The sequence below is a fragment of the Lycium ferocissimum genome, chromosome 1, assembly GCF_029784015.1.
Source record: "Lycium ferocissimum isolate CSIRO_LF1 chromosome 1, AGI_CSIRO_Lferr_CH_V1, whole genome shotgun sequence".
Taxonomy (NCBI): domain Eukaryota; kingdom Viridiplantae; phylum Streptophyta; class Magnoliopsida; order Solanales; family Solanaceae; genus Lycium; species Lycium ferocissimum.
Window position 1 is genome coordinate 1,333,728 of NC_081342.1, and position 19,571 is coordinate 1,353,298.

The window sequence follows — 19,571 nt, forward strand, 5'->3', positions numbered from 1 at the left end:
TTAGTAAATGACTATTTTGTCTATTGCAGAGAATTTTAATAAAGGGCAAAAAGTTCAATCAATATTTTTAAGGCCCTTCACAGTTTTAATATATATATATATATATATACATGTAATTTTAGAAAAGGAGCTCAGAATCGTTGTGATTAGCACTGCATGTCGTCCACATTAGTATCCGTTATTGCTATTACAGACAATATGTAATATCCTTACTAAAATAAGATGGCCTTAGCCCTTAGTCAGATAGATTATTATAATAAATAAGGGGCAATCCAATGATCTTTGTAGTCCTTAGTTGCATCTCAACTATTTAGTTGAGCATCTTGCTAATCAAAAGAAGAGCTCTTCCAAATTTGCCCTTGTACTTGCTATTTATTGCATGATATACCAATGCATGTTTCTAATAATTCATGATCTTTTTGGTAATTACATGGCTCCTTAGTTCAACTTTTTTCAAGTGAAGTATGTACCATGACTTTTTTTGTGTCATATATTTATCCGTATTTTGTTCTTTTATTACTTAGGTTGTCACTTTCAATTTGATAAATATAAAAAAAATTAAGACTCTTTAAAATGGTTAAAAAGTTTTGAATGATGATGATGTCATATAAAAGAAATAACTATCCATAAAGACAAAAAAATATATAATACTAATAACTTTGAAGACCTCATTTGGTATTGAGACAGAAGTCTTTAAATGATATATACTTTATAAATTCTAAGATTATAATTAAAATTCTCTTGATCTTATCTTTTATTTTGAAAATATAAATTTAGGTATGATATTTTAACATAATTTTCCATTGTAGGAAAAGAAATCAATACCTTTACAAAAATAAAAGCGAGAACAAATAATTTTTTTAGGTACGTTGTTGTATTGAGATATGATTTAATTATTTAAATTTAGTTGATCCTAACTTTCTTGAGACTGATAGTGGATTTATAATATTATTATTGACGTAAATTTTACAAATTAATATTTCACTTAGAGTGCAAGAAAAAAAGAAGAAGGGGAAAATGTTATTTTCTCACATGCATTTTTTGAAAGAAAAAAGAAAGTTTAAATTAATAAAAGTAACTACTTTTCATATTTTAGATATATATGATTTAATTAGAATTAGAATATACTAACATCAGCATAAGTGTCAATTTCTTAAATTTTAAATTTTGTCTTATTTATAAGTTAGTTAAATAATTCCTCAACAAAAGAATAAATGTAGAATGTATAGTTTGATATTTTTTTCTGGAACCAAATAGTTCATAAAACATGATATATTATGGTAATGTAAACCACAAGTCCTTCTAGCAATTTTTTTTTTTAGATTTTGCACGGAAGTATATTACGGTATCAAAATATTTCAAGAATTATTATATTAAGATCTCTGAAAATAAAAGAAAAAAAGTTTACATTTTATTAATTTGCTTAAAATTTTTTACCTAAATAAAGTCAATCCATAAGCGGAATGTTTTATATGTACATTAGGGGCCTACCTAATAACAATATCGACATGTCCGTAAAGAAGAACCCTAAATTTGGACATTAGTTTACTCCAATTAAGTCCCCAATCCTTTTTTTCAGGTAATCAACACTTTATTATTGAACCTCAGGAAAAAAGCCAATAAGAAAACCGGTACGGACTCAGCGTCATTCTTAAATTTCGCCATTTTAACTCTCTTCTTCTTTCTTTGCTCTTTCTTCTTTCTTTCTTTGCTCTCTCCTTCTTTCTTTAGCAATGTCTCCAGTTGAAAGACAATTATGGTTTTATTTTTCTGTGATTTTTCTTGTGGCGACTATGTCCTTCTTACTTGTAGAGACCTTTCTCCATCGGAACATCTTTGCCGTCATTGCTATGTTAGTTGCTGGAAATGCATTCGGTTGTTTGAATGATTACCTTATGCGTCCTAGGGTTCGGGGTGAAAATATGCCAGCTTCGATCACCCCAGAGAGAGTAACCTCCTGTTTGGATAGTCGTTTCCCGTGGTTCATTAATGTATGGTTTTCTATGAAACCATGTTTGTTTTCATTATTCTTAAAATTATGTGGTATGGTGTTGTAAACCCGTGGTTCATCCCATGGTTATATAACCATGAAAAGTTCTAATTTTTGTAACCACAAATTTAGTAATTTTTCCGTGGTTACGTATTTCATTTCTCCATTATACCCCATCCTCCACCATCCACCCCACCCCCATCCCCACTCCCACCTTACCACTCGCCTTCACCCTACCCCTGCCCCACCCTTCACCCAACCCTACCCCGCCACTCACTCCCACCCCCGCCCTACCACCCTACTCCTTTGCTACACACCCTCACCATCCCAACCACCACCCACTACCCCTCACCCCCGCCCAACCCCACCCCACAACAACTCACCCCCACCTTAGCACTCACTAACCCCACCCTCATCCCATAACCACCCACCTCACACCACCTACCCCTCCACCACCCCCACTCACTACCCCTCACCACCACCCAACCCCACCCACTACCCCTCACCACCACCCACCCCCACCCTCATAACCACTCACCCCCACCCTACCACCCACTACCCCCCACCCTCATCCCACAACCAACCACCTCACATCACTCACCCCTCCACAACCTCTACGCATTATGTACTTATTTTTAAAGTTCCTATTTTATTCTTTACCTGAGTTTTATTAATATGTATAAACTAATTTCTAATTAAAAGTTAAGGGTATTTTAGTAAACTTAAAAGTTATTATACAGTACCATACAGTCAAACCAAACAATACAAATGTTATTAAACCACAACAAATGATACAGTCTATCCAAACACTGTGTTCGTTAATACAGTACAATACAATACAACACCATACTGTATCATACCATACTGTACATTAATGAACCACGAAAAACAACCATCCAAATAGAGGGTAAGTTGGTACCAGCCTATTGGGCTATTGACGATTTGGTTTGTGATTTTTCTGATGCACTTCCGCGTATCGGTTGGTTACCCTCTTTATTTTGTGTTTTTATTTGAATCTCCCAATGTCTTTTGTATCACGATGCTTCTTAGGCCTCTGCCTACTGATTTAGGCTTATTATATGCTTTATGTGGACTTTCCGTGGGCGTGTCCGTGAGATAGTACGATTTTGGCTTCCCCACATGGGCGTCTCTCGCAGTATGTGTTTCACTCGTCATATGGAGGGCCTGTCTATAGTCGAAGTCTGATGTTGCTGTCGCTATTGCGAGGGAGTAGGCGATTGCTTTTGCTAGGAGCAGGCGATCCACGAGGCTGTCGAGGATGCTGTCGCTAGGGCTGGGAAGGAGATGGCTCTAGGTTTAGCTATTGCTGGTAAGAGGGAGGTGACTCATCCTAGTGATGATGCTGTTGCCAGAGAGGATCCCGATGCTACTCATTCAGGTAAACTTGAAATTACGTGTTTTGGGCTTGTGTAAATTTTGGATTAACTGCTAAAGAAATTATGTCGTCATTACGTCGTACGTAAACTAACATAAGCCCTAAGAGGCTATGTAAGCCCTATAAGGTTAAAGAAGATTTTAAACAAGTGTTAAGCACGTACCTCATGTTTCGGGGTTGAACAAGTTAAAGAGAATACATTTTGTCGAAAACCGAAAAAATCGGGCAAAAGTACGGACCGTTTTCTTAGAGTATACCACTGTACCTCTTATCCAGAAAGGTGATTTTGGCCATGGCTTGATATGATCCAAATGTACAGACCACACATGTGATGTATGGACCGTACATGTTATCTTTTAAATGTGATTAAAAGGGTCAATATATTATCTTCTTGCTTGTGCTTAAGGTTATTTTGGTGTTGGTTGATGTAAATGGTTGAAGAAAACATAAACTAGCTTGTAGAGATGCTGTTTGGGATTGTTGAGTTTCATGGGCTGTTTTTTTTGTTATTTTTGTATGATATAAGGTTGGAAAACTTGATGAATGTACTTGTTATCTTGTTATAGATGTTGTTGAGTTAAAGTAAGAAATTCATGATATGGGTTATATGGGATTCCAATCCGAGCTTGCCGGTCGTCGTGAGATATTGATGATTTGTTATTTATATATGGGACCTTGTTGATGTTGTACTTGTGGTGTTGCTATGTTGTTGTTGATGTATGGAATTGGAGATAGTCCAAGTTATGGGGGAGATCTTTGCCCAAATTTATATGGATAAGTTACTAACGTAGAGATTCGATCAAGTCTCTTCACGACATTAACCGTAAACCTTGTTGTATAATGTAGATTAAGTTGTATTGTGGGCTGCTTCAAAAGGATTGTGGAAACAATGAGATCGATGTATGTTAAGGCTAATCCTCCTTCTTTTGGCATGATCTAAAGTGAAACGAAATGTAAACGAAACGCTATTCCATAATGAATCTACTCTTAGTAGCTAGGGATGTCTATGTTGTTCACTTCCTTATACTATTGTTCAAGCTTGTCTAAATGTATGATCCTTAAGTCCTGTTGAGGCACATAATGATGGTAACGATGCCTATAATATTAATCGGAGGTGTAACGGCCTTACGTCACTCCGATAGGCTCTGAATGATCTTTATCATACTTATGCATTTATATATACATGATACTATAAAGATAATGCCTACAGAGGCCTGATAGTGTTATATATATATATAGTACGACGGCGTTATATACGCCACTGATCAGTTGGACATGATGATGATGCCCACAGATGGCCGTTGGCGTTATATACTCATATATATGTATGATGGCGTTATATATGCATATATACTGTACTTATGCATATCATCGCCCTCAGAGGCATTTCAGATGTTCAGGTTGATCTTCTTATCCCATGTTATCTTCATGTCTTATTTATGTTGTTTTCTGCCTTACATACTCGGTACTTTATTCGTACTGACATCCTTTTGCCTGAGGCCTCTTGTTTCATGCCCGCAGGTTCCGATGGACAGGGTGACGGTCCAGATCAGTAGGTTGCCCCACTCAGCGTTGGTATTGGAGCGCTCTACTTGTCCTGGAGTTGCTAGTTTCTTTTGGTATGATTTTTGTGGACATATAGGTATGGCGGGGCCCTGTCCCCACCTTATGATGATCATGTACGTACTTAGAGGCTTGTTGAAATTTGTCATATATACATATGTTGTATCGTCTCGCCGGCCTATGTTTTGTCGTACATAAGTTCATGACGGCCTTGTTGTCCCGTACTATCATGTCCAGTTATATACATGTGTATATCCTTTTGGCTTGACCGATTTCAGTCTATCTTTCATGATTTCGTGAGTTATTGTATGACGGTCCTATCGGCACCTATAGCTATTGTTATGGTTCATGTTGGTGCTCAGCAAGTAAGGTCTGCTTGCTGTTTTCAATTGGTCTATCTCTTGATTTTCACTCTTCCCTTCATTAGGTATCAATATTTATGCTTTTTATTTTCAATCATAAGCTCTTTTTATTGATTTTGTTTGGTCCTAATTTATGGGATTCTTTGTATTGTTGAAAATAACAAGTGTCTAATTCATATGCCTTTTATTTGATTCTATTCTATTGGTCTTTAAAATATCTCATCTTTAGTTTTTGCTGATTCTATTGAATCCTTAATTCTTGGGTTATAGTTTAATATTCTTTTTGATTCTTATGAGTCTTCAATTACTGGCTTGTACTTCACTTCTGAAAAAGATTGATTTTTCAGTTAATTATGAGTTCCATTTGTTGCATTTACTTGCCATGTTTCTGTTGATTCATTTCAAATATAATATACATATGTTGATTAGACTCTGTGCTTTTTATATTTATTTTTATAGCCTAAAGATTTTGTTTCAACCCTTTGTTTGTTGGCAGTCATTGAAGCTTGTCTAGGATTTCCCCTCCCCCCCCTTGTCCAGAACTTGCCACTACTCATACTTGACATAAAGACGATAAGTTTCATATTTGTAGAAGACTAGAACTTGGATATACTTTATCTAAACTAACCCAGTTGGTCTAATCCAGAAGAAGAACTTCATTGTTGAAAGAAGGCAAATGGCCAAAGATTTTAATTTGTCATGTTATGTGGGTGCTCGACGACAAGGAGTCATGGGTTATCACCATGTAGCAACACATAAAATTCAAGTATCATAATATGGTGTACGGTGCTCAGAGGCGGAGCCAGGATTTGAGGTCTGGGAGGTTCGGAATTTTAAGACAGGACAACGACCTCAAGCTAACGTATAACAGCCAAGGGCATCTCAATAAAATTAATGTCTAAAGCTAAATTTTAATCCGAGACCTTAAATATATACTACATAAAAAAAATAAAAAAAATAAAAAAAATAAAAAAAAATCTAGTCTTGCATTTTTTATTTTTATTTTTATTTTATAATTGTTGCATTTACTTCACATAGTAACATTATCATTAATGTTTATAATAGTGAGGATTAATTCAAGTTAATAAGATGTTAGTCATATGTTTTAAATACATTATCTTAGATGTTGTTGTAAAAACTTTATTTAATAATATGAAGATTTTGAGTAATTTAGTTCAAAGTTCTAAAATATTTCTCTTAAAAAGTAGATAGTTTGTTCCCTTCTTTTATTATATAAATTTTTTACTTCTTTTTACAATCTTCAATATTGTCTAAGAAAAAATAAAATCATAAAATTCAACCATAAAAATTTTGGGGCCACAAAAGTTTGGGGGGCTAAAGCAAAGGTTTTACTAGCTTCACCCTTGAGTCACCCCTGATAACAACCATCAAACTAACGAACAAGTTTCAGTATTTAATATATTTTAAAAATCTAATTTTGGGTTTGGCTTTGTGAAAGAAAACGATGAAAAAGAATGGTAGCAACAAGTATCAGGAGAATTCGATTTGCTTTTTGCTTATTGATTTGTCAATTTTATAATTTATTTTTAAAATATAAAGTGTTAAAAGAAATTTTGTATAATATTCTGTATGATAGCAAAAAGGGAAAAAGTTACCCCCAAAGGAAAAGAACTGCACAAGTTCAATTTATACGTTCTTCTAGTTTTAAAAAGTGAATTAAAAGAGAATCTTGCTTATTATAACAAAAAAAAAAAAAAAACCTGCATTGGTGGGGTTTCTAACCCACAGTTTCTAACCCACGATCTCTGGAAAGAGAGAGCTTCTCTAACCTCTGCATTACCACTGAACCATCCGCTTATTTGTGTGTGTGGGTTCGTAAGTAAACAATAGCTACCTTTACTGTTTTTATATAGTAAAAATACAGGGTCTGCGCAAAAGCTCTTTGGGTTCGCCCGAACCCCCCTTTAATATTGTAGCTCCGCCCCTGACGGTGCCTTTGGCTCCGGCCAAAATGAAAGAGAAAAACTTTTGAACTTTTTCTAGACTTGGTCATGGCAAAACAGCTGGTGCCTTTAATGTGTTCATCGTGAAATCAATAAGAGGTTTGGTACCTCAAGTAGGATGCTACAATAAGAAGCACATTTCTTTTACCTCTACTTGAAACCACCATTTGTTCATACTACTGTTGGCTACCAAATTGAAATGACAAACAATCTTCAAAAATTCAGAGCAACAAAATACTTCAATATTCGCAACCTTCTTTCAACAGAACTAGTATAACAACAACAATTAAAGAGTTAGGATTATGCCAATCATTCATTACATGCAGCGAAGATACAAGTATATAGGCAGTCTTTAACTAGATGATAGATCAAAAGAATAGCAAGGCAGGTGACCATCAGCCTGAATGTTACTGTTTCGTCTGAATGTTATTTGTTTCTCATTGTGATTTAAGCTTCCCATCAGCTCCTCCCATGTCTCTTCTATAATACTCCCTCCGTTCCATTTTAAGTGTCTTGCTTTCCTTTTTGGTTTGTCTCAAAAAGAGTGTCTCTTTCTATATTTAGTAAGTTTTCCAATTCCAAGGCAAGTTTAAGATCACAAGATTTAAATGACCCCAGACATCTTTAATTTAAGACCACAAGATTCAAAAGTCTCCCCTTATTTCTTAGCCTCCGTGCCGAGTCAAATTAAGACACTTAAATTGGGATGGAGGGAGTAACTAGATAAGAATTGCTGGTGCAAAGCACGGGCCCAACATGAAGGACATTTATATATTGGCATCATGATTGAATATCAATTAGTTAGTGTTAATAGAGTCAAATGTATTTGCCCGAGCTTGAGTACTTATAATACCAAATAGATCATAAAAGTTGATGCGAAGTTCAGCATGGTTCATTTCAATTATCTGAAATCCGAAATCACCAATCATTCATAGCCTAAAAAAGTGGGAAAAAGGAAGCAGAAATATTCATAATAGCTAAAGCAAAAAGGAGAACACTATATTTTGGTTGAAATATAGGATAAGTGCGCTGATAGGCCTGTAGCATTTCGCGCCCCCACCTTTTCGAACCCCCGTGCGTAAGCGGGAGAGCTTATGTGCACCGGATCGCTTCTTCTATATTTTGGCTGAAACACAAAATCGCTATATAATGCAGATTTCAAGTTTTATTATATGCACTTGTTCCTCTCAATAATTCAAAAGAGAACCACAATATTACCTTATATATACGTCTAAAACACTTCCTATTTCATGTTTGTGTTTAATTTTCTATCCCGACAAAATCAAAGTTAGAACTCCTAATCGCTATTAAACTTGTGAACGTATATCATAAAACTATTGCCCCTCTTCACGCTCACAAAACAAAGAACTATTGATCACATGCAACGGCCTCACGTGAGTTAGTAAAATTGGGTAATTAAGCCCCACAGGAGACATGTCCTTCCACAAAAAGTTAATATACAGTTCTCAAGTCCACAGAACTTGGGAATGAGTATTATAGTCATTATAATGATAAAATATCACTTAAGAAAAGTTCAATCATTTGGGTCTCGACACAAGTTTCAGTTTTATCAAAAAAAAAAAAAAAAAAAAAAAAAAAAAAAAAAAAAAAACATGAAATTTTCAAAATTCGCCAATAACTGAGCTATGCACAAATGGTAGACACCAAGTAGTTGTGTTCCTGCAAATTTTATTGCTTAGAGTCCAGATTCCTTAAGCTTCTTGGCTGGATCAACTTGCATTTCTTTCTTCAGAAAGCTAGTGGATCAATCTTTCTCTCACAATATAACCACGCTGCATAAAAATTACTGTACAAACTAATTCCAAAGTGAATCTGGAACCTTCTCATAGCAAAACTAATTTCCAGGGTCAATTACACTTTGCCACTCTTCTCATTTTGTGTGCATGGCTTCAGTGGATGCTGATCCAGCGCTTACAAGAGAGAATTCAGTTGAGGAGATAGCAACAATAATATATCACTGCAGGATTGAAAGTTGATTATAGGCCAACCAAACAATCCCAATCATATCAAATGATTTAGGCCCAGCCTCCCCATAACCATTTCTTTTGATCCTTCTACACCTCGCTCTCTCCCTGAGAATGACAGAGTGAGAAATTTATAGCTGAAAATGCAGAATTAAGTGTGAAAATCAAGGAAATAGAACCAAATGTTAAGATTGTATTGTTACTCCATTTTATTTTTTAAATCGTAATATAGTTCTAAAAGTAGTTCAAATGCGACATACTTCTTCCATAAAGGGACTAAAAACACACATTCCTATTAGTTGAAGGTTAAATGTATTGAGTCATACATCACAAGTGCCAAAATCAGAAATTACTAATAATTAAGGGACCAAATTGCTTTTATCCCCTTTTGACCCCTATTTCAATTCAAATCTCATCATTTCCCCCAACGGCTATTTTCTCTTCTTCCTCAACACTAACCCTAAATCCCCCCCTTTTCTTTTTTGTCTGTACAAACAATGAAGCACAACGTACAACAACAAAGAAGCACAACAATCTTAAGAGAGAATAATCAAAACGAAGCAATGTGGAGTCCAAACCCTAGCTCTACGAAGCAAAAATGGGTAACTCCACCGCCTTCTTACCGGAAGAACAAATCGTCGTCTAAAGAGAATAATGCTCCTCCGTTACCGCCACGTCATCCGAATTCAAATCCTTTGAAAAGGAAGCTCAGTGTTGAATCTGTAGGTTCCGAGAATGCTGCGGTTGTTGCTGCTGACTCTGGAGTTAAAGTAATTTATCTGATTTTGAATTTTTTGAAATAGTGATATCTGTATAATTGATGTGATATGTCAGTTGAAATATGAAATGTAGTCGGATTTATAGAATTTGTTGAAGTTCTGTAAAGTTTATCTGATTTTTCAGTTGAATTTGAATTTGTTGAAGAAATTACTACTTTTTGGAATTTGAATTTGTTTAAATAGTGATTGATCTGATTATCAGTTGAAATTTCTACTTTTTTTTTAATGTGAAATTGTTGAAGAAAAATCTAATTCGGTTGAATATCGGTAAAATTGATCTGATTTTCAGTTGAAAGATGAATTGCAGTTGAAATTTCTACTTTTTTTTTTAATGTGAAATTGTTGAAGAAAAATCTAATTCGGTTGAATTTCGGTAAAATTGATCTGATTTTCAGTTGAAAGATGAATTGCAGTTGGATTAATTCCGGTCATCTAGTTTACAAAATTATGTACACAGTGTATAGGTAGTGAATTATACTAAATATACATATACTATACATACCTATACACTATCTATACAGTCGAAGTGTATAGGTAGTGTATACTTTGGCCATGTTTGGTAAACTTGTAATTTCCGTGAAATTGATCTGATTTTCAGTTGAAAGATGAATTGCAGTTGGATTTATCCTTGAAATTTCTACTTTTTTGTGTTTGAACTGGGAAAATTACAGCAAAGTGCCATTTGGTAATCTAGTTTACAAAATATGTACACAGTGTATAGGTAATATATATATATATATATATATATATATATATATATATATATATATATATATATATATAATGCACATAACTATACACTACCTATACACTATACACTATCTATACAGCCAAAGTGTATAGGTAGTGTATACTTCAGCCATGTTTGGTAAACTAGATGGCCGAAGTGTATATTTAGTAAGTTTCCCATTTGTATTTGTTGAAGAAAAATCTAAATCTACTGAACAGTAATTTCCGTGAAATTGATCTGACTTTCAGTTGAAAGATGAATTGCAGTTGGATTTATCATTGAAATTTCTACTTTTTGAATTTGAATTTGTTGAAGAAAAATGTAACTTTACTGAACTGTTTTAATTTTGGTACAAGTGATCTGATTTTCAGTTGAAATATGAACTGCAGTTGGATTTATCCCTGAAAATTCTGGTGGCGGGGGGTGGGGTGGGGGTAGGGAGGAGCGTGGGGGTAGGTGGGGTAGGTGTGGTGTAAGGGTGGGGTAGGCAGGTAGGGGGCGGGTTGTGCAGGGTTGGGGATGCGTTTGTGCGTTTTTATTGCTCTGGAAAATGTTTTCTTTCAAATTTTTAAGGAAAACATTTTCCAAGATATTTAATGCAACCAAACAAAGGAAAATAGGAAAATCTTTTCCGGAAAACACGTTCCATCATACCAGGCATACCCTAAATCTGGTTTTCCAAATGACGGCGGAAGCCTAAGTCATTTGACCTGTAAGATCAGTTTACTGGTAGTTGTTTTCATTGATAGAAACACACGTCTTCCAGTATCATGTTTTTGCTTGTCGCTCACTACAATTCATGTTCTTCAGTATCTGGTTTCTAATGTTTTCTGTTTGTGTGAAGTAGTATAATTTGTGAGCTTATGATCCTGCAATGATTTTAGGTTATAGTGAGGATGAGGCCACCTACCAAGGATGAGGTAGAGGGCGAAATTGTTGCCCAGAAGGTTTCTAATGATTCTTTGTCAATATCCGGACACAGTTTTACATTTGACTCTATCGCTGATGTTCAATCTACACAGGTAAAAGGAATGTTTTACTTGTAAGAGAGATCGATATAATTAAGTACTGCATAAAAATTGAAAAGAAATGTGCTTGATTCTTCCTTGTTTTTTTAGATGTTTGCAATTGATATATTTGAATGCGATAGGTGTGCCTAGAAGCAAGATATCAATTAATGTTGATTGATTCTGCTTTGTTTTGCTCTTTCAGCTAGATATATTTCAGCTTGTGGGAGCTCCTCTTGTTGAAAATTGCCTCGCTGGTTTTAACAGCTCAGTATTTGCTTATGGGCAGGTAAATTAAGCCTTATGTTTTGCAGTATGCTAAATAGAAACTGCATTGTAAATTATTTTGCTGACATGATGTCCCCTTAATGTTCACATGACTTGGAATAATCAGACTGGTAGCGGAAAGACATATACACTATGGGGACCAGCCAACGCCTTGTTGGAAGAAAACTTGAGAAGTGATCAACAAGGCTTAACACCACGCGTTTTTCAACGACTTTTTGAAAGAATTGGGGAGGTGATATTCTGTTGTCTCTCTTATTATATGATGTTTTTTCTCCACTTGTATAAAAATTGACGGTTGTAGTCAATTCATTTTCTTTTCAGGAACAAATCAAGCATTCTGACAAACAACTCGTGTATCAGTGTCGATGCTCCTTTCTTGAGGTTAGGCAACTTGATTGATTACTTTGCATTGTGAAAAAGGTCTTACGTAACTCTGCTACGTTGTTTAATACTCATAATTTGCAGATATACAACGAACAAATCACTGATTTGCTGGATCCTAGTCAACGAAACCTCCAGGTAGAAGGAAACTAACATATAGCCGTATTGCGTTCATTGTCTACTTTATGAGAAATCTATATTAATAATTTTAAATTGGCTCACTTTTCAGATCAGGGAGGATGTGAGAACTGGTGTCTATGTTGAAAATTTGACCGAGGAATGTGTTTCTACCATGAAGGATGTGACAAAGCTTTTGGTGAAGGTTCAGACTGCAGTCTTTTTTTTACATTGTGTTCAACAGAAGAATAATGTGTTCTCACCTCTTTAACTTGAGATAATATGTGGTACTTGATCAAATGAGACTGCATTTTTTATTCTCTGTCCTCACGTCCTTGTCATTTTGAAATGTCCATGTATTTGAAAGAAACTTGATCTTATCTTCTGTTTGAACTTTAGGGCAAAGACTAGGACTTTTCTTTCTTCACTCTTTCTCACTATTGTGATTTCCTGAACGAGGAAGGGCAAAAGCCTTAGTTTCCCAGACTAATGTCCCTGCCTTTGTGTTGATCCTTGCTGCAGTTGTTGTTGCCTTTTTCTTTTTCCTGTTTCTTTTTCAATGTTGTGCTTCACATGAAGAAGGAGAGGATCACATATTTTAATTTTTCGTCTTCTCTCTTATTTGAAGATCCTGTCCAGTACCAATAGTGAAGAAAACCACTAGATTTCAACCTGTGTATTTGTTAAGTAGAGTCAGTGGTTCAGCAAGTGATATCTGTGATCAGTGTCAAATTCTGTCATCTGTATTTTTCTTCTATTCTTTTAATTTATTTTGGAATTGCTTATGAAAATGGCCTGACTTACTTAGAAAAGCTGATAGAACTTGCTCAATGAATATTTACAGGGCTTGTCAAACAGGAGAATTGGCGCCACTAGTATAAATGCTGAGAGTTCACGTTCTCACAGTGTATTTACTTGTGTTGTTGAATCACATTGCAAGGTAATAACTTCTCATGTCCTTATGACTATCATCTGATCTATAACTATTCTATAGACCTTTTACAATCCTTTGTTACAACAATCTGATCTCTATTTGAAATACTAATTAACAAGTCATGCATGGTTTGTTCTTTGTCATTTTTTTGTTTTATAAAGCAGTTTTACATATTCCGGTGGCTATAAGGGTGCATGGAAAGACTTGCTTACCTTCCCAGTTGTTTGATGTATTTGAGATTTGAAAATGTTTGCTGTTGATCTTATATAAAATTTTAATATTCAGAGGATGGCCGATGGCTTAAGTTGCCTAAAGACGAGTAGGATAAATCTCGTAGATCTTGCTGGATCAGAAAGGCAAAAGCTAACTGGTGCAGCTGGAGAACGCCTGAAGGAAGCTGGGAACATCAATCGCTCCCTGTCACAGCTGGGGTATGTTCTTAAGTTGGAAAAATTCTCTGTGGTTTAGCTATCAAAAAGCTAACTACTTCATCTACTCATAAACATGCATTTCATATTTCTCATTAGCTAATTGGATGAAGAAGAGGGGAACTTTGTCCATTTTAAGATGAACTTCATTCAGTAATCTTGGCCTTGGCACCATCGGAAAATTTCCTAAGTTTTTGGTTAAAAAAGTCCCAACACTATCTAATTTATCCATCTAGGGATCCTTTTGGCTTTCTGGAAATTTTTTTGCCTTCCTGGTACGATTATGAACATTTTCGTGACCTGCTATATAGTACCGACTACCAATTGAATGTGTCTGATCTACCTTAATGTATCAATGAATGTGGGTGGGATCCTCTAGAGAGAGTGCATGACAAATTCATTTCCTTGACATTAATGTCAGAGGGTTGCCAGTAAATGTCATAAATCTTCTATAACTATGTGTTAAATCTCAAATTGTGTGTGTGCCTGTCTGGTTATTACTGTTTTTTCCTCCTATAACTAGAAGTCATTTATAAAGACTGACATTAGGGTTGATCATTTTGTGTACTAAAGGAACATATCTGCTCCTTTCTATCTCCTGCAAAGTTATACTGCATAGCATGAGACCACCGTTTCTTTTTCTCTGAAGAAATAGAAATATAGTTGAAGCTCAGGCTTCCTTTTTCTGTAAGGGTTTTGCAGAATTACCGTTCTTGCCATCCGTAGGGTGTCAAATTTGTAACTTCTCAGCTTTTTCTCTTTTCTTTTTGTTTCAAATTATATTTTTCACCTCTGCTTCTGATTACACTATTTTTCTTTTTTGAGATTTGCAGGAACTTGATAAACATTCTAGCAGAAGTTTCCCAAACAGGAAAGCATCGGCACATTCCCTATAGAGATTCCAAGTTGACATTTTTGTTACAGGAATCTCTTGGTGGGAATGCAAAACTTGCAATGATATGTGCCATTTCTCCAGCACAGAGGTTGAGTCAGAACCATACTTCCCTCAATTGTATTTCTTTCTCGTAAAGTTTGCATTTCAATTTCTTTTGCTTTATGTAATTGTTGATAATTTAGAGTCGTTTACTCTTCTTGATACTGCAGTTGTAAGAGCGAGACTCTTAGTACCCTGAGATTTGCCCAGCGCGCAAAGGCAATCAAGAATAAGGCAGTAGTCAATGAGGAAATGCAAGATGATGTAAATGTCTTAAGGGAAGTTATACGACAGTTAAAGGTAAGCACTAAAATCCTTTTCTTGTTAATATCTGTCTTAACGATTGGCATATTCCTTTGTTTATGAGTCTTGTTGGGAATGAATGCCTTCTTTTCCTTTTTACAGGATGAGCTGATAAGAGTGAAGGCCAATGGCTCTCAAGCAGATCAAAATGGAAATTATTCATCAGGGTGGAATGCGCGTAGAAGCTTAAACCTTTTGAAATTCAGCCTAAACCGTCCAATGACATTACCTCCTCTAGACGAGGATGGTGACACAGAAATGGAAATTGTTGAGGAGGCTGAACTATTAGGTCTCCTGCCAGAAGGAAGTAAAGAGGTTGGAATCTTGCGAAAAACTCTTTCCAAGAGTTCCTTGGTTGGTCCTTCTGAAGGACGTAACGAGGAAAAGCACAACACATGCAACGGAGAGGAAGGTTCTGAGGATGTGGACGTTAACATGGAGGAAGAGGTACCTGAACAAGTCGTCCAACCTGAAAACAAAATTATTCATGGTGCTGGGCTGCAGAATTTCGAAAATTGTTCAATGGCTGAAGAATCAAATCATCAAAGTTGTGAAGAAGAAAATGTTGAGGCTGGTTTGAGGAAATCCATGTTGAAGAAGCTTGATAGTGATTCTTCTCGAGAGCCCATTGAAATTGAGTGTCTTCCATCGTTGGCCATTAATTTGTTCAATCAAGGAGTAAAAGCGAAACTGGTAGAAGAAACAGCCTCAGAGCAATGTGAAGGCTACAATGAAAGAACTCCTGAAAACTCTTCTAAGTGTTTGGAAGGCGATGCAGCCTGTACAGACATTAGTGTAGTTACAAATGATATATCTCCTATTTTGAAATCTCCCACTCCAAGTGTTTCACCAAGAGTTAATAGCAGTAGAAAAAGTCTTAAGACATCATCAATGCTGAGTGCTTCTCAGAAGGATCTTAGAGAGAGTAAGCTGGATGCACCACATTTGTCCTTTGCTAAGCCTTCGAACAGTATTTGCTTGGACTCTCAACCTAAGCAGAGAAGTAAAAGTTGTTTCACATCGACTGAACATTTAGCTGCTAGTCTACATAGGGGACTAGAAATTATAAGTAACCACCAGAGTACGTCTTTCAGGCGATCATCATTCAGATTTTCTTGCAAACCTGCTGACATTAGAGCAATTATTCCAGTTGTTAAAGTAGATGTAGGGGTCCAAACTATTATTACAGATGATCAGTCATTTGAAGGAGGGTCGACCTTTTTGTGTAGTAAATGTAAGACAAGGAATTCCCAGCCAGAGCTTAAAGACGGCAATGATGGCTCAAACATGCAATTGGTTCTTGTCGATGAATCACAGTTGGTACCTGCTGAAGGATCACAGTCCTGCGAAAAGCTCAAGATTCAAGTACCCAAAGTAAGTTTGTAGATTTTATGAATGGTTTGCTTTTTTCTCTGTCGTGTACTTATTTCTGTGCAATATTTTTACAGGCAGTAGAAAAGGTATTGGCAGGAGCAATACGGAGGGAGATGGCACTGGAAGAAATATGTGCCAAGCAAACTTCTGAGATCATGCAACTCAACCGCTTGGTAGGTTTTGGTTGGTCAGTTGAGCCACTTACGACGTTCATTTATTTCCTTCATCTCTTTGACATGTATTGCAACCAATGGCAGATTCAACAATACAAACATGAGCGAGAATGCAATGCCATTATTGGCCAAACACGCGAGGATAAGATTGTTCGTCTTGAGAGCTTAATGGATGGAATCCTACCAACAGAGGAGTTCATGGAGGATGAATTGTTATCACTCACTCATGAGCATAAGGTATGTGCCTGACTTGAACTTTGTCTATTGATATGTACAATTTCTCCTTCTTGCTATACATGTCTAATTCATGCTTTCCAGGTTCTGAAGGAGAAATATGAGAATCATCCAGAAATCTTAAGTGCGAAAATTGAATTAAGAAGAACTCAAGATGAGCTGGAACGGTATAGAAACTTCTTTGACTTAGGTGAGAGGGATGTTTTGCTGGAGGAGATTCAGGATTTGAGAAGCCAACTCCAGTTCTATGTAGATTCTTCACCGAAGTCATCCAAGAAAGGAAGTTCTCCTCTGCAATTAGCTTATCCATGTGAGTCAAGTGAGCGTTCGCCTTTATCCACTATTCCAGAGTCAACTGAGGAGAGTGCTGAACAGAGACTTGAAAAGGAGAGGAGTCAATGGGCTGAAACAGAGAGTAAATGGATTTCTCTTGTAGAAGAATTGAGGTTAGACTTAGAAGCTAGCCGCGGCATGGCTCAAAAGCATAAACAAGAACTAGATTTGAAGAAGAAGTGCTCGGAAGAGCTGAAAGAAGCAATGCAGATGGCAATGCAGGGACATGCACGCATGCTTGAACAGTATGCTGAACTTGAAGAAAAGCATATGCAATTGCTGATACGGCATAGGAAGATCCAAGATGGTATGGAGGATGTCAAAAACGCAGCTGCAAAGGCAGGAGTGAGAGGTGCTGAATCTAAATTTATCAATGCTCTTGCTGCAGAAATTTCAGCCCTAAAAGTAGAAAGGGAAAAGGAGAGGCGCTATTTTAGGGATGAAAATAAGGGGCTTCAGGCCCAACTGAGGGATACTGCTGAAGCTGTACAAGCTGCTGGTGAATTGCTTGTGCGGCTTAAAGATGCAGAAGAAGCTATCGCAGCCGCTGAGGTGAGTTTTTGCAATCAATTGTTTCCTAGTTACGCTTTATTCTATCAGTATGTATTTTCTCGTCACTGCAGCATTAGAACTGGCTTTCCCGGTTGTTTGTAGTCAACTACTCATTATGATGCTACTCCTTTCATCATTATATAGTTCCTATACATCTCTATCTCCACCTATGGTCCCATCTTTTTCTTTTACTTCTAATTCTAATTCTACATATAGGGTCTCGCATTTTGAATGCTTTTGTGTAATATCCCAGTAATTTCAAGTCTTGTCGTGTGGGTTAACACATCTTTTATAACAATATTTACTAAGTACTGTGAGAAGGACGAGTATTTGAACTAACCTCATTGAAACGAGGGTTAGATACAGAGATGTCCCTGCTTTTGTCTCACAACAAGGAAACTGTTTTTATTGTCTTCCGCTTTCTTCTCGAAACAAGGAAACATTTCTTATTATCTTACCAGAACAGATGACACTCTTCCTCTTTCTTTAGGAGTGTGACATTCTGCTAGTGCTGGCTCACCTCAAACAAGTATTTTCAATATAGATATTATTTTCTATTTTTTTGATCTCCATACGAGCTCTGTTTTACCGTGTTTTATTATCTTTCGTGCTTTTCTTGAAATTATTATGGCTATGTCGGATAAGCATTTGGATCTGTTTTATGTTTGATTACTTGCTCCTCCAGAAGAAAGTCTCTGCTAATTGACTGTGTGAATTATGCAGTGCACTGGATGTGGAAATTGGCTATGTTAGCTTGAGCTATTAGTGTTAAACAGTTGATCGTGTTGTGGATGTGTACACTAGATCAAAAATATTTTGAACCTTTTCATGATATATAATGAGAAATTATAGCAGATTTGGTTGCCCTGAAGCACGTTTTTCTTCTTTCGGATATGTAATTTTTTTACCAAAGTTCTCTAATAAGTTCTAATGTTATGCAGAAACGAGCGATTGGGGCAGAGCAAGAAGCTAACATGGCTTACAAACAGATTGATAAACTGAAGAAAAAACATGAAAAGGAGATAAACAATTTGAATCAGTTACTCAAAGAATCCCGCCTGCCTAATCAAAGATCAGAAGTCATTTATGATCATTCCGAGACAACAGCATATGATGCAGGGGAGATGAATAATGGAGGTGATCAGCAGTGCAGAGAAGAAATCGAGTCATTTTACAATAGAGAAGAGGAGGACTTGTCAAAGTTAGTAGAGCCCTCTTCTTGGTTCTTTGGCCATGATCGATGCAATATATAGACTAGGATATTTGTGATGTAAAGGTGGTGGTGTTTGTTGTATGTACCAATAATAGTTTGTTACATAGTTTTGGAAAGATGTAGCTTTTCTCTTCAAATTTCAATGATAGGAATTGTCTCACCAATTGTGAAAGGAACAACTTATTATTCTATCAAGCTCTTTGTATCCAATTCCTATAATTGATCGATAGCATGACAAGAATGATTGGTTTTATCCTTACTCTCTATTCAACTTCTCGTGTTTACCCTCTCTTGGTCTTCCCTTTTAATCTCAGATTCAGGATTTTGGTCCAGTGTTTGTCAATGAAGCAGTATGTGCAGATATTTTAGGAACTACTTTTGAAAGACAAGTTTCCGCTTGTTATAGTAACTTAGTGGCAGACTCTACCGAACAAACACGAAGTGTAATTACTCCAACTAGCATGTATACTTTTTTATCTTATCTAGTTAGCATACTAGTGATTCAATTCATTCTCTATCAAGGATTATGCT

At 36.2% G+C, this 19,571-nt stretch overlaps 1 protein-coding gene across 1 annotated transcript; it reads left to right on the forward strand.

The window, feature by feature from the left end:
• The first annotated feature begins 9,676 nt into the window (after window positions 1-9,676).
• LOC132048875 (kinesin-like protein KIN-12B) lies at window positions 9,677-19,322 on the forward strand. Its single transcript, XM_059439577.1, has 16 exons — window positions 9,677-10,030; window positions 11,654-11,791; window positions 11,982-12,065; window positions 12,171-12,296; window positions 12,386-12,445; window positions 12,530-12,583; window positions 12,675-12,767; window positions 13,407-13,502; window positions 13,782-13,927; window positions 14,758-14,907; window positions 15,029-15,158; window positions 15,264-16,535; window positions 16,610-16,708; window positions 16,793-16,945; window positions 17,027-17,827; window positions 18,769-19,322. Exons 1-16 carry the CDS (start codon window positions 9,758-9,760, stop codon window positions 19,078-19,080), a joined length of 3,987 nt encoding a protein of 1,328 aa, XP_059295560.1. The 5' UTR covers window positions 9,677-9,757; the 3' UTR covers window positions 19,081-19,322.
• Window positions 19,323-19,571: the final 249 nt, after the last annotated feature.